This window comes from Taurulus bubalis, assembly GCF_910589615.1.
Source record: "Taurulus bubalis genome assembly, chromosome: 6".
NCBI classification, from domain to species: domain Eukaryota; kingdom Metazoa; phylum Chordata; class Actinopteri; order Perciformes; family Cottidae; genus Taurulus; species Taurulus bubalis.
In genome coordinates this window covers 6,998,147-7,011,511 of record NC_136594.1, presented here as the reverse complement: position 1 = coordinate 7,011,511, position 13,365 = coordinate 6,998,147, and the positions used below count along the sequence as shown (strand labels likewise).

At 42.6% G+C, this 13,365-nt stretch overlaps 1 protein-coding gene across 1 annotated transcript in view; it reads left to right on the top strand.

Moving 5' to 3' along the window:
• Positions 1-2,726: 2,726 nt before the first annotated feature.
• The window catches only part of LOC306737551 (protein sidekick-1-like), a gene marked incomplete at both ends in the record, with an annotated part of 212,119 nt that continues 201,480 nt past the window's right edge, over positions 2,727-13,365 (top strand). Inside the window, one exon of the mRNA XM_079219286.1 lies at positions 2,727-2,892. Within this exon, the coding sequence (XP_079075412.1) occupies positions 2,727-2,892 (166 nt within the window). The remainder of the gene's footprint in view (positions 2,893-13,365) is intronic.

Below are 13,365 nucleotides of genomic sequence, written 5' to 3'. Positions count from 1 at the left end.
GGATCACTTCCAATCAGGTGGTCAGCAGGGTTCAAATCAGGGCTCATATTGATCAAACTAGAGTGCAAGTTAATAATAACTGACTCCCAATTTGGGAGTAAAACGCGCAAGTGTTAATAATAAGACACATTCATCAAGCGATTTAGGTCTACATATGGTAAATAATCACATGATTAGTCACATGTATGCTCAGAGCAGGAATATAGCCAATCAGTGAAAAGTTATTCTTAAGTTTTTGATTTGTACTTTTACTTCCTCTGACATTTAACTTTAAGGAGTTGAATACATATGTGTTTTGGAGATTGGGAAGGCAATAGCATATGCTTCTCATGAGGCTTCTGCATTTTTTTAAATACATGTTTATCTACTTTTTCTGATGCCTTTCCCAATAATTCATACACAGTATAATATAGCTCTGATAGCAACTTTGGACTAGAAGATGGATATTTTGATGTTTTTAATGTGGAATCCATAGCAATCCCTGAAGTTTGGCACTGCAGACTAAGTGGCAGAAACTTTTCATGGAAACTATAGTTGCATCATACCTTCTATAATTGCTGGAAACAGAAAGTATGAAGCCTCTTGCCAAATGAGCCTGGATGGAAAGATAAATGGTATTGGGGTGAAGGTGCTTGAGGAGAACGTGTTGGGGACAGCTAGACGGTGTGGAGAGACTATTTTGGCTGCTCAGGGGACGGAAATTCTGCCTCTGAGGATTTATTGAGGCAATAAAAGATAAGGTCACTGTGTTGTAGGCTTTAATATTAATGTGCCATTTAATGACCCTCGCCATGGAAGGAACTAGGTTATCAGTAGAAGGCTACTAAGATATAGCTCCAGGCAGGTTTTTGTGTGTGTGTGTGTGAGTAGCCAGACCACCAGTGGTGCATCTCTGAGAGTTCCTCTTCAGTAAAATAATAAACTGAAAGTTCTTTGAAGTGAGTAAGGTGAAAAAACCCCAGGCTATATTTTTTCATTGTTGTCCATACCTCCTACTGCTTCCTTTGACTCACAAAGTATCTATTAAATAATATACAGTAACAAAATTAACCTTGTGATGTCTATTAATACTTTGACTTTAATAATTGACTGCTAATCAATTTTAAATTAGAGAGAAACTGGTAATAAACTTCATTCCGGACCCCTTATGTTTTTTTGGGGGGACTTTGGTGGTCTGGAGGCGCCGTCCTCCACGCTCTCGGTGCTGGCATTGATCCCCGCCCCTTTAGTTCCGGCTGACCAATAGCAACAGCGGGAGCTATCAGGTCGACCAATCAACAACGAGGGATGATAGTGAATGGAAGTTTAGTTTTTGAGTTTGGGATTGCAAGCTCGAGGGAGAAGACTAACGGAGAGACTGAGCGAGAAATATATTGGATATCAGTGGAAAAAGTTAATAGTGACGGTTTGCTTCCTCCAAAGACTGAACAGGCCGTTAAATGAGGCTAAACGAGAGCCCTCTCTCTCCCCCCTGAGTCTGGTCGAGGAGGGCGGCAGGTGTTCAGTTCAGGGAGTCGCATCGCCTCAGTCGGCTCTCCAAAGCCTCAACAGGGTGCCGGGAGGAGGGGAAATAACGGACTGAACCACCGCTGAACCACCGTGAGTATGAAGGGAGAACAATGACACGTTTTTAAAGGAGCCGTTTCTTTCCCCCGGACCGGACCGCTGAAGACTGGATAAAAAGAAGAAGGAGAAGAAGAAGGAGAAGAAGGAGAATACATGCTCCAGTGTCGCAGCAGCAGTGAGAGTAACACGACCGTTGGTTTCTTTCCCTCCAGTTCAAACCGACGGTTACTTTTTGGCTTCAACTAACTCCTCTTCGCCCTCGCGTGCACATTCGAGGGGATAGATATATAAAACTCCCAGTTGTGGCAGGGCAACTTGTAATGCGTTTATTTTGTATTGTTCGCTAACCTGTTGTGTCATTGTTCCGTGTTATACGAGACTCCCGGGCGCGTTACGGCAAGTTGGCCTCTCTGGTATCCGAGGGAAGAGGACCCCTCCTGGGAGAGAGGTGGATCATTTTGACCCCGAGACGACTTGGGATAACAGTTAATGCTCATTTTGGATTTCTTACTCCAGCTAACAGACTGCATCTCTCCATCGCCACACTTTTTTTTTTTCCGGGAAAAAAAAATAAAAAGACTGTTGGAATTCCCTGAATCAATTACTGGAATTACGGGATGTATTGCCTCTCTGTTAATACGACCACTCTCTCAACAGTTAAATGATCCGCTGGACAAATCCCCAGAGAAGACATCAAAAAAACAAGCGCGGATTTGTGGTCGATAGCAGCAGAGAATAAAGCCGATAAGTCTAAAATACACTCAAATGTATTAATTCCTTGCTTTAGGGATCAATCCAGATGAAAATGAGGTATCGCAGGACGCAGAGACACACGGACTCCGCCGCAGCAGAGAGGGATCACCGTGCCGTCACACCGCGAAGCCCGACCCGACAGTGAGGGAAAGTCTTTCCTTCTCTTTTCTTCCGCCGCCTGCGGAGTTTTGAACACCGGAGACGGGGAGGTGGAGAGCGAGGGGACGGCGGTGAACTCCCGGAGCTCCGAGCGTCACTTTCAGCGCGGAGAGACCGAAGCCCGGTCCTCTGCCTGCTCGGACTTACTCTCGTTTTGTGCTCGGGGCAAAGAAAGAGAGAGATAGAGAGAGAGTTGCACCAGCGAAGCACAAGCGGACGCGGACCCTCTTGGTCCCTTCTCCCGCCGGATGAAACCGGGAATGTGCGGTCCTGAGGGGTCCCCGGAGCGCCTGGAGGAACCAATGGGCCGACAGAAGATGATGGAGACGGGAACGGCCCGGAGTGGGAGCCGGTGTCCGCCTCTTTTCCTGCTGCTCATCCTCGTGAGCAGCTGCCACATGTTGCACGGGCAAGGTAAGTTCAAATGTCAGAGGATGCACCAATAATATGTATGTGTGTGCATTTAGATCAATTCTTAGTAGGGGACATTCTACTAAATGTATTGTTTGAAAGCACTTGACAGAGCCAATTTTTCACTGGCACCATGAACAGGGGAAAAGTGAGATGATGCCTCCTAAACTGGAAACAAGGGTGTGATTTATTAGACCAACTTTGCCTGTTAGTTGGGGTGTGTTCCTGCAGGAGGGTGTTTATGGGCCAACGACGAGGTTCCACTGTTAATTAAGTCAGGTTTATTGTTTGTGGGGGAGGTACCTAGACTTAATGTGTATATTGTTATTGTTATGCTATATGCAGGGTCATGATTGTAGGATTAAGGTATTGAGGATGCATATGGGAGGAGCGTTACATTTTCCAAGCATTGATAATCCCCTCTTAGTCAATGACCTGCTTAACTACAGCACAAAAGCATCGGCATACATAGTGTATGTGTTTAATTTGCCCTGCCGTGCTGGCAGGTGTCCAGATTAGTGTGTGATTTGTTGTTGCAGAGGGTTTAGTGTTTGGAGGAGTTGTTGAATACAGCATCAGGACCTGCCTGTGGACATTGTGCATAGCCATGTTTTTTCTTCTTTTCCAGCTGTAGAGAGAGAGAGAGAGTGATGGTGAGAATCTGTGTGTATTTGCGCGTTTTAGCGTGCATCCACCTCTTGGGATCATGTCAGAGTGCCAAAACAAAAGCACAGAAAAGGTCAGGCTGGTGTCAGCACACCGTTTTCTCCGGGTCACAGATGGCGTGGTGGGATGTAAGGCTGAGACTTGGGGGTTATGTGGAGGAGGGGTCTTAGGAATGTCTTTGCATATATTTATATATATGTGTGTGTGTGTGTTAGAGGTGGGGGTGAGCTATTTGTGCACACATGAAGAATGTGTGTGCCGCTTAAGTGTCAGAAGATAGAGGAGGAATGAGGAGGGGAAGAAAGTCAGAAGGAGGGAGGCAGTGTGGCGAAGAGGACAAGGAGGGAGAGGGGAGTGGCAAGGAAAGCGGGTGAGAATAATGAGTGTGTGTGTGTGTGTGTGTGTGTGTGTGTGTTGGGAGGGGGTTAGAGAGGGAATGCGGCGCACCGTGCTTGTCACTCAGAAACCTGTGTCTGCAGTTCAATCGATGATGACGGTATGACAACACCTCTGTGTGTGTCAAAAGTTGCTTTCCTCTCCCTTCTTTTCCCAGCTGTCACACTCTCCCTCCTCCCTCCCTCCCTCCCTAGGTGTTGAGAAGGAGGTGGGAGACGGAGGGATGGTGTGGCTGCGGAGTCAGCTCCTTTCGTCCTCCTACTAATGTCAAGGTCTCAGTACCAGCACCCAAAGTTACCACAACCCCCCCCCCCCCCCCCCCCACACCCATTCCCCACCACCCAAACACACCAACCCCTTCCAGCTGTCTTGGCCTCGGGGAGAAAGAGAGAGAGAGAGAGAGAGAGCGAGAGAGAGAGAGAGAGTGAGTGGTGGTGGATGGGGCTGTGAAATATCTATACCTCAGGATGGCTGGCAGGGGTTGTGTTTGTATATGCGTGTGTGCTGGGGTAAGGGGTGAATTAATTGAAATTAGTGAAACAGATGCGGGACAGGGTTGGTAGAGGTGGAGGGGCGGGTGGGCTTATTGATTTGATAAGCTGTGCCAGGCGGCCAATCGAAGGCTGTAGATTTTCCAGGTTCCGACCCCTCTATACCCAGCATTTATTAGGACGTTTTATTTTAGGAGGAAAAGGATGAAATTCATGAGCCAAGGTTGATCCTCCTGATCTCTCCCCGCCCTTCTCCCCCCCCCCCCCCTTCCATCCCCTCTGTCCCTTTCCCTCTTTCACTCTCTCACTCTCTCCCCCTCTCTTTCTCTCAGTCGATCGATGCCCACACCCCTCCTCATAAATGTGAGGCTTTATATGAGCCAACTCTCGTCTCTGGGAGCACATTTAAATAAGCTCATCGATCTTTCATTTTAGAGTTTAAGTGACGGCAGCATTTTACTGTCTCTGTCCTCCTCTTCCTCTCCTCCCCCCTTTCCTCCACCTCTCATCTGTTCAACTCTCCACCCTCGCTTCTTTATTCATAACGTATCCCCCCCCCTGTCACTGTTCTGCTCCACAGCTGTTTGACTGATTCACATTTACAGCATGGATACAGACAGAGCCTCACTCTCGACTTTACATTCTGACCGAAGTCAAGGATTTATCAAATCCAGTTTGTTTTACTAAATTAAATCATATTCTATCTATGTCTATCACCAACAGATAAAGTCCAGAATACCGTGCCAACTGTTCAGGACTTTCTGAAAATAACCGTGTGTCATTTTGACAGCCGTAGATTTTGATTGTCGACATGATTTGCAAAAAGAAATGTGAAACCCAAATGACAGAGGAGCACATAATACTTCAAATGACATAAAAACATTAAAATGTTGAAAGTCAGAAGGTGTTCACATAACAACAGCGATGTGGACCATTAGGTTTATAATACGTGCTGAATTATTTTGTCCCGGATGCTAATGTGTATAATGATAATGGTTGATAAGTAGCCAACGTGTAATGAAAAAATACTGCTGGTCGTCATTATTGCTAACCTTGCCCAAGGTAATTGCATTAAAATGTGGCTCGAGCATCCCAGCTGGAAAACCATTGAACTTCCTTCGTGTCTAAAAATAATAAACGTCAGCTCACAATTTTTAGGGCTTTTGATAAAGTTTAGTTTCTGACTACGAATCTGAAAGTTATTTTTTCAACCAGGCCAAGCAAAGACATGCTGACCCACTTAATGGATCTATCAGTGTGATTAGGTTTGATATGACACATATCATTGGCTCAACTAAGCCAGAGCTTGATGCTGATTGGACCACTGGGCACGCTTAAGTGAATTGAGGTCACCGATAGGACGATGGATGGCGGGCTGGGAGAGTTCTGAACGTGATGTAAAAACCCAAATCAAATAGACTAGCATGCAGCTTTACACATGTGCGCGCACACACACACACACACACACACACACACACACACACACACACACGCAAAGTCCTTCTCTCACATCAGTGTCAAACAGCAAAAGCAGACGTGAACATTTGCTTAACCATGTTCTAATGAGGAGAGGGTAAATGAAAGGCCTTGTCAAACTGATTACCATCGTCCACGCTCCACAACCTTACAGTGACTTTTCCACCTCTCTCACACTTGTGAATCTTCTGTCGAATTTTTTAAATGATCTTCCACTTATGGTCGCTATTGTCAACATTTGCTTGCAGCTCATGAAAAATTATACTTTTAGAGCAGTTGTGATATTTGTACTAGAGGCAATTTGCCGCCATAATGATTGTAGCACCTGCAACCTGAGGAGTTTTATGTATTTTTAACAGTTGTACATATATCATTTCGTGCTTTTATGCTGGAAGGGGTCAATATTAGTGTGTGGTTTGTGGTTGCAGGAGGTCTGGAGTGTAGAGTAGTTGTTGAATACAGCATTAGGAGCTCTCTGTGAAAAGTATGCGTTGTTTTTTCTTCTATAGAGTGATGGAGAGAATGTGGATATTCGTGTGTTTGTGTGCATGTGTGTATCTTGTATGTGTGCTGGGAACACACTTTTATATATATATATATATATATATATATATATATATATATATGTTCTTTCTTCGCCCACAGACTCAAATTTAATCTCACATTTTGGAGGCCTCAAGAGAGACTTTACTCACTGATGAATTGTGAGTTGTATGTGTGTGGTGTGTGTGTGTGCATGCGAGAGGATGGAGGATAAGACAGTGTGAATGTGTGTGTGTGGAAGTGTGTGATAGACGTCAGGTTAGTCAGGTGACAGGTCTAAGAGGAAGTGAGGTCCCTGGTCGACTCCCTTATTTCCTGTCTGTCAGGAGGAACAAATCACCGCACTTCCAAAGCCACCTGACATTATACGCTGTGAGTGCACGTGTGTGTGTGTGTGTGTGTGTGTGTGGGGGGGGTCTACCTGTCTATGTGTGGAGACTACATACAGTATATGTTGCTGGCAGGTGTGTGTGTGTGTGTGTGTGTGTGTGTGTGTGTGTGTGTGTGTGTGTGTGTGTGTGTGTGTGTGTGAGTGTGGCAGTTGGGTACTCTATCTCTCGCGTTGTGTAATTTCTTAGTAACGTAAAGCACACTTGGAATTGTATTGGCGTACCAGCCGTTTATTCTCCAATAGAGACGTGACACGGAGATGTGTCAATGGCCTGGCAAAACAACAAAAATACATCAGCTTCTCATAGCCCACCTCGCGGTCATAGCTCTGGTACTAATAAAGGAAACAAACATCATCTTTAAACACAGCCTACAATAATAAATTCTATGAACAACTATACACTTGTTTAGCTAGCACAACAGAGCTCAATACAGATCCACCTACCACAGGGAAAACGTGTTGCAGACTGGACAGAGCACACGGGGTGCACCGCTCAAGTACGCAGGGGCGCAGAAGGGGCGGGGCTCTAATGTCTCACAGCACGCTAATTTCTGTGGCTGACTGACAACATATTGTACTAAAGGACAGTGATGTCAAGTGGAATCATTAACTCCGTCACATCACGTCGATACTAACCTTCTACCAGTCCTAAGCGTTTCTTCTCAGAGCAGAAGAAGTATCAGCTGAGAGAAGAAGCCAGAGTCTCCTAATGGAAAATAATCAACTGTGTGTGTGTGTGTGTGTGTGTGTGTGTGTGAATGTAAAAAGTAGATTGCAGCAGGTGCATTTATCCAATCTTCTTTTGTTCACATGTACTCACAAAGTAGTTTATATGACTTAGAGCTTGGAAATTGTGTCGGTTAGGTCATTAAGAGGTCAGTTGAGTCTTTTTTACCCCAGACTAAAGCGTCTACTGCTTCAGGCCACACAGGTGGAATAGAGGCTGTTTTGCTGTTTAGGCCTGGGTGTTTATTATGTAAGATAGGGGGAGGAGGTTGCTATTGATCTGCTGTCTGTACGTGTGTGAGGAGCGAGGGAGGGGGTGGTGGTGGTGGTGGTGGTGGTGTAGCACAAAAGCTTATCTTGTACTTTTCAAGATCGTTCTACAGTGACACATCCAAATAAAGCAGAACGCTTGCAAAACATGAACTCTATTGATTGACTGAACTGAACCGGACATCACAAAGCAAAAAGACTGACAGACACGTATCGAGATTGGCAGACGAACAGAAGGATAAATGAATGTGTGCACACTGTGTGTAGACACAACCGCGTACACAACTTTTGTTTGTTAACTTGAGTGTCGGTAAAGTTAAAATCCATGATGCCGTTAGTGAAGTAACACTTTGAAACGCTTTGTAGTTCATGAAAAGGTAATCAGCAGCTATTTTAATAATAGTTTGAGTCATTTTTCAAACAAAAGTATGAAACATTTTTTAGTTTTAGGCTCTTAAATATGAAGATGTGCTTCATGTATTAAATGTATTTGTACTACTCTGCTTTTTTAACAGACAGCTCTGAACAGCTTTGGTGAAAGCAAATAAAGAGAAACCAAATAATTCACTCATTGTAAGAGAGGAACCTGCCTCTCCTGGTCTGACCCTGAAAAGAATGTTTTATTTTCTAATGTGGAATATCTGACATTACGGCCTTAATGTTAAATACAAGTTTACAGCATGTGCATCTTGATGCGATTAATTAAACAAGATGGTGACCTACAAATGCAGATTTTGTGCTGCATGCTCGAGGGCTATTGCTGCGCCCAAAAGTATTAAAAGTTGTTTGAATTTGCTAAATAGGAATCATATTAAGACTGAGTCAGGAAGAGTCAAAACGAGACTTTCTAGCTGTTGCTGTACGGTTACACTCTAATTTAATAAGACCTCTGGCTATTGTGAAAGCAGAATGGCTCCAGGGAGTTGTAGTCTGAAGAAAAGTTATTTTCACTGTGGAGGAGTGACGGTGTGCTTGCCGAGCAGATTAATAAAGGATCTCCACGGAACTATAGAGCACATTTACAGAGCGCATTTACAGCAGTTTCATAACTCAATTAAATTAGCACTAGGTATATTAACATCAATGAAAAAACATAGCATAAACATCTTCTTTGTTAATTAAAACAGAACATTTTGTATTTTTGTTTCATGATGGCGCCCCCTATTTTTGCAGGTAGAATACCACACAAGCATCTGTCTATGTAGTTGGAATCTATACTATGCACAGTTAGGTAGACCAACAATGTTATATGTAATGCAGGTCCAGTTAAAAGATGTGGTTGGCGGCTGAGTAACTTTGTACTGAGTATATAGTGGATCTTTAACTTTACATTTACATACAATCATGTACGTAAAAAACACATCTGCCAATATAACACGATCCTAGGATAAACACCTCCTAATTATGACCCATACTATTACAATAAAGTTCAATCCACACCTCATCATGGATTGGCTGAACATTATAAGCTTCATTTTTACTTGATGTGTGTATCTAGTGCTCCGCATAGTTTCATTTAATTAATGTACTATGAAAAGAGAGGCACCCAAAAGCTTTGACCATCATCCTTTGATAATTTACTGATATGATTTTATGTCATTTTCTTATGTGAAATTCTATTTTTGTTCCTGTTCGAGACCTTTAGGCATTTTCTTCTCACAGCATCTGATAAAAAAAAGACAAGGAAGGCAAGGAAACCAAAAGTGCAAGTCAAAAAATAAAGTGCAGTCACAAAACACCTTGTCAACTCTGAAAGGGGTATAGCATATATATTTCAAAATGTCATACCAAACCTGCGCGTTGACACAACAGATTCTTGTTCGTGTGAATATTTTCTATCTCGCATCACTCCTTTGTTCTTTGTGTTTGAGATAACCCATATGTGATGAACAGTAATGTCTTTTTCTGAGTGTTTTCGGTGTTTGGAAATAAGCTGCAACCAGAGAAAGATGAGACAAGATCTAATAAATGAAACCAAGAGCCACTGTGACAGTTTCATCACATGTAGTAAATTTTATGGGGCTTAATGGTATTAAGAACTTTGAACCCAGTGATAGCAATAAGCAGTGCAAAGTTGTATATGCAGCCGAATGGGCTCTAAAATGGACCACAGCCATCTGCATGGGGATTCATCTCTAAACAAGTAGCTGTATAGGTTCCACATGTGGAAACATATTGGTGACACTTACTTTGCCCCCTACTGCAGGTTCTGGACTGCATGTTCCATGATTATAGGAATAATATTACATACTTATTACAATATTTCTCAAGACAAACATACCACGAGAGCAGTTTACTTCCTTTTCTCCTTTCCTTCCTCCCCATGGTCACACGTCGCCCACATATTACAGAAAGATACATGTTTGCAGATGTTAACAAAAAAAGTTGTATAGCTAATTAAGATACTATTCATATTGTATTTTTATGATTGCTCAAAATAGAGGTTCATGAAGGAACACTAAATCAGCTACATTTGACTAAGAGTGACGGTTTTGAGTTTTGCTTTTTGCTTTTCATTTTCGTCATCAATAGTGTAATTGAACTATTCCTGTGCTGTAGCCTCTTGTCTGAGTGGGCTGCTTTTCTCTTTTGCATAAACCTTCCTGCCAAAACCGTTTATCTTCTGTCAGAAACAGGAAAATCAAGTTAAGAACAAGCACCATAACACATGAACTCACGGGGGTGGGGCTGATATTGTGAGCAATATATCCGAAAATGAAACTTAACAGATACACTTATTGGAAAATCTCGTACATTATTACTTTAAGCCGATATTTAAAAGAATATTTCACAAACAACAGGCACACATGACTATCAGTATCTGTACAGTCAGTGACAGCCTATAATATTGCAGATTTGCTAGTCAAGGTGTTTCTGGATATACGGTACATGATTTGCAATACACAGTACATTCTGTATTTTATGTATGAGCAATGTGTTCCACTTACTATTTAGTACAACATAAATTAAGATTATATATATATATATATATATATATATATATATATATATATATATATATATATATATATATATATATATATATATATATATATATATAAAATCAGCAGTTTATTCATAAGATATATTTACATGCTTTCTGTTTCTGAGATTACTGTGACAGTTTATGAAACTGAACTATTACATTTTACCCACATGGTACAGCCCATCCATATTGAGTACCGACTCGGTTTAACGTTTGGATTCATGGAATCCCAAAAGGTGTTAACCTTTTTTAACACTGAAAAATCACAGATGTCAGGAGGTTCCTGTGACATACACCAGGCAATCTAGGAACAGATTTCTATTTACACGAACAACTGGTGGAAATAAAATTGCAGGTGGCTGGAGATACATCAGAGAGACAGTCTCTCTCTCTCTCTCTCTCTCTCTCTCTCTCTCTCTCTCTCTCTCTCTCTCTCTCTCTTTCCCCCAACACCTGGGAAATGCCTTTAAAACCCCAGCCTTGTACTGCCAGTCATTCAGTGACAGCACTAGATTAGTTGAAAGCTCAAGAGCAGCCTCACAGCCGGGGTGAAGGAAGTGACTCGCTCTCCCTCCTCGAGAGTCTTCCAGTCAGTATTTGGATTCGAACTGGCAACCTTCCAGTGGATCATACCCCGGGCTGTCTCTCTTTGTGTCACTGCACTTTCTCTGTGTCCATCTCCATCTCCGTCTTTTTTTTTTCTTCTTCTTTTTTTTTTCTCCACCCATGTCTCACTCTTCCTCTTCGCTCTCTCTGTGGCTGTAGTCATTTACTGTGACATTCGCAGGGCGTGAAGTGATATGAAAGGAAGATTGCTCAGTTGAAGAACATCAAATGTGGCCCCATCCCCCTCCCCGTTCTACCCGTGCCAAACGCACCTGGTCGAGCCTCTTTATTTGTTTGCGTATTTCATTGTGGTTGGGCCATCAAGCTATTTGAATAAGATCTTTGCATAGTGAATCGACAGTCACGGAGTATTACTGAGGCCAGGCTGGGTTTGATAGAAGTACGGGAGTGTATATCATTGTGTGTGTATTGGAGCAGCATGATTTACTTGTTCAGTCCAAAGGCTTTACGCTGCTGCAGGTGTGTGCTCTCAGCTGGCAGCGTTTGATCTGCCACAGGTGTGTGTGCCTGTGTGTGTGTGTGTGTGTGTGTGTGTGTGTGTGTGTGTGTGTGTGTGTGTGTGTGTGTGTGTGTGTGTGTGTTTGTGCATACTTGCCTGCGTATGGTGATTTATGGTATGGGCTCAGAACTAAAAAGACCCTTTTTGATCTCATCCAGGAATAGACAGGAAGTACTTTACTGTATGAGTGTGTGTGTGTGTGTGTGTGTGTGTGTGTGTGTGTGTGTGTGTGTGTGTCTGGCCAGAGGTTTTTAGCTTAGCCCTTTGATCCAAGCTAGAGGTGGGCATGCCTCTGTGAGGAACCAGCCAGCAGCATGGAGACTTGGCTTGCATTACAGAAGTGTTCGATTGTGTGTGTGTGTGTGTGTGTGTGTGTGTGTGTGTGTGTGTGTGGGAGAGTGAATATGACCCCAATCAAAGTGGTGGCATGTGGTTGTACTGTATGTATATTATATATATATATATATATATATATATATATATATATATATATATATATATATATATATATATATATATATATATGCAGTACTGCATGTGAAACACACAGCCCAAAAAAACCTGTTTGCATGTTGTAATCCGTCTCCTCAATAATACGCTGTCTGAGCTCTGCTTGTTACATAAAATGGCTATAGAAACAGATCACTTTTTTTTTTTTTTACCTTTCTACATAAAGGATAGTGGACTATGCAATTCACAAACAAAGTATGTCTTATAGAAGCAGGCACTTACTGTAAACACAACCAAATCAATTTTCCTCCCATTTCCTGTAAAAACACTATTATGTGATTATGTCTTCCTGTCCATCTTGAGTCAGCTTGGCATCCTGTAAGGAACTGGAAGTGCTGCACTGGTAGCTCATTTCCCTGGTAAAATGATCTACTGTATTGTACAATAGCATATTTTCCAAAAACGGAATATTGAGAAATTAATTCAATTCTCTTTATTTTATTACCACCTTCTCGGGCTCCAAATCAGATCAGTGGTTTCAGTTTTTGCACTATGGCGTGTACACATCAGTGCGCTAATTCCTTCTTTGGAGTTTCATGCAGGGATAAGAGGCTTTCTGCAAAAATGAAAGTATTGCATTAGTGCTGGCAGAGCACCATCAGCTGTATGACCACCTGACTCTTACTGTGTATAATCAGGAATCACATTTCAACAAACCCTCATCACGTTTGTCAAGATAGTGAGGGGAGTATGCTGGTTGCTATATGGTCAGGCTGTACTCCTACCTCCAGTTCTACTGGGCTAATATCACTATGCTGGCATCTTCTGCTCTGTGTAACATATACAGACTCAAAAGCAGGGACAATGAAATTGATTTTTTTTTTTTGCATTGACACTTTTTGCCGCGCCAAGTGAAACCATGCCGCGTTGATTTTTATTTCTATTACCAGTTTAT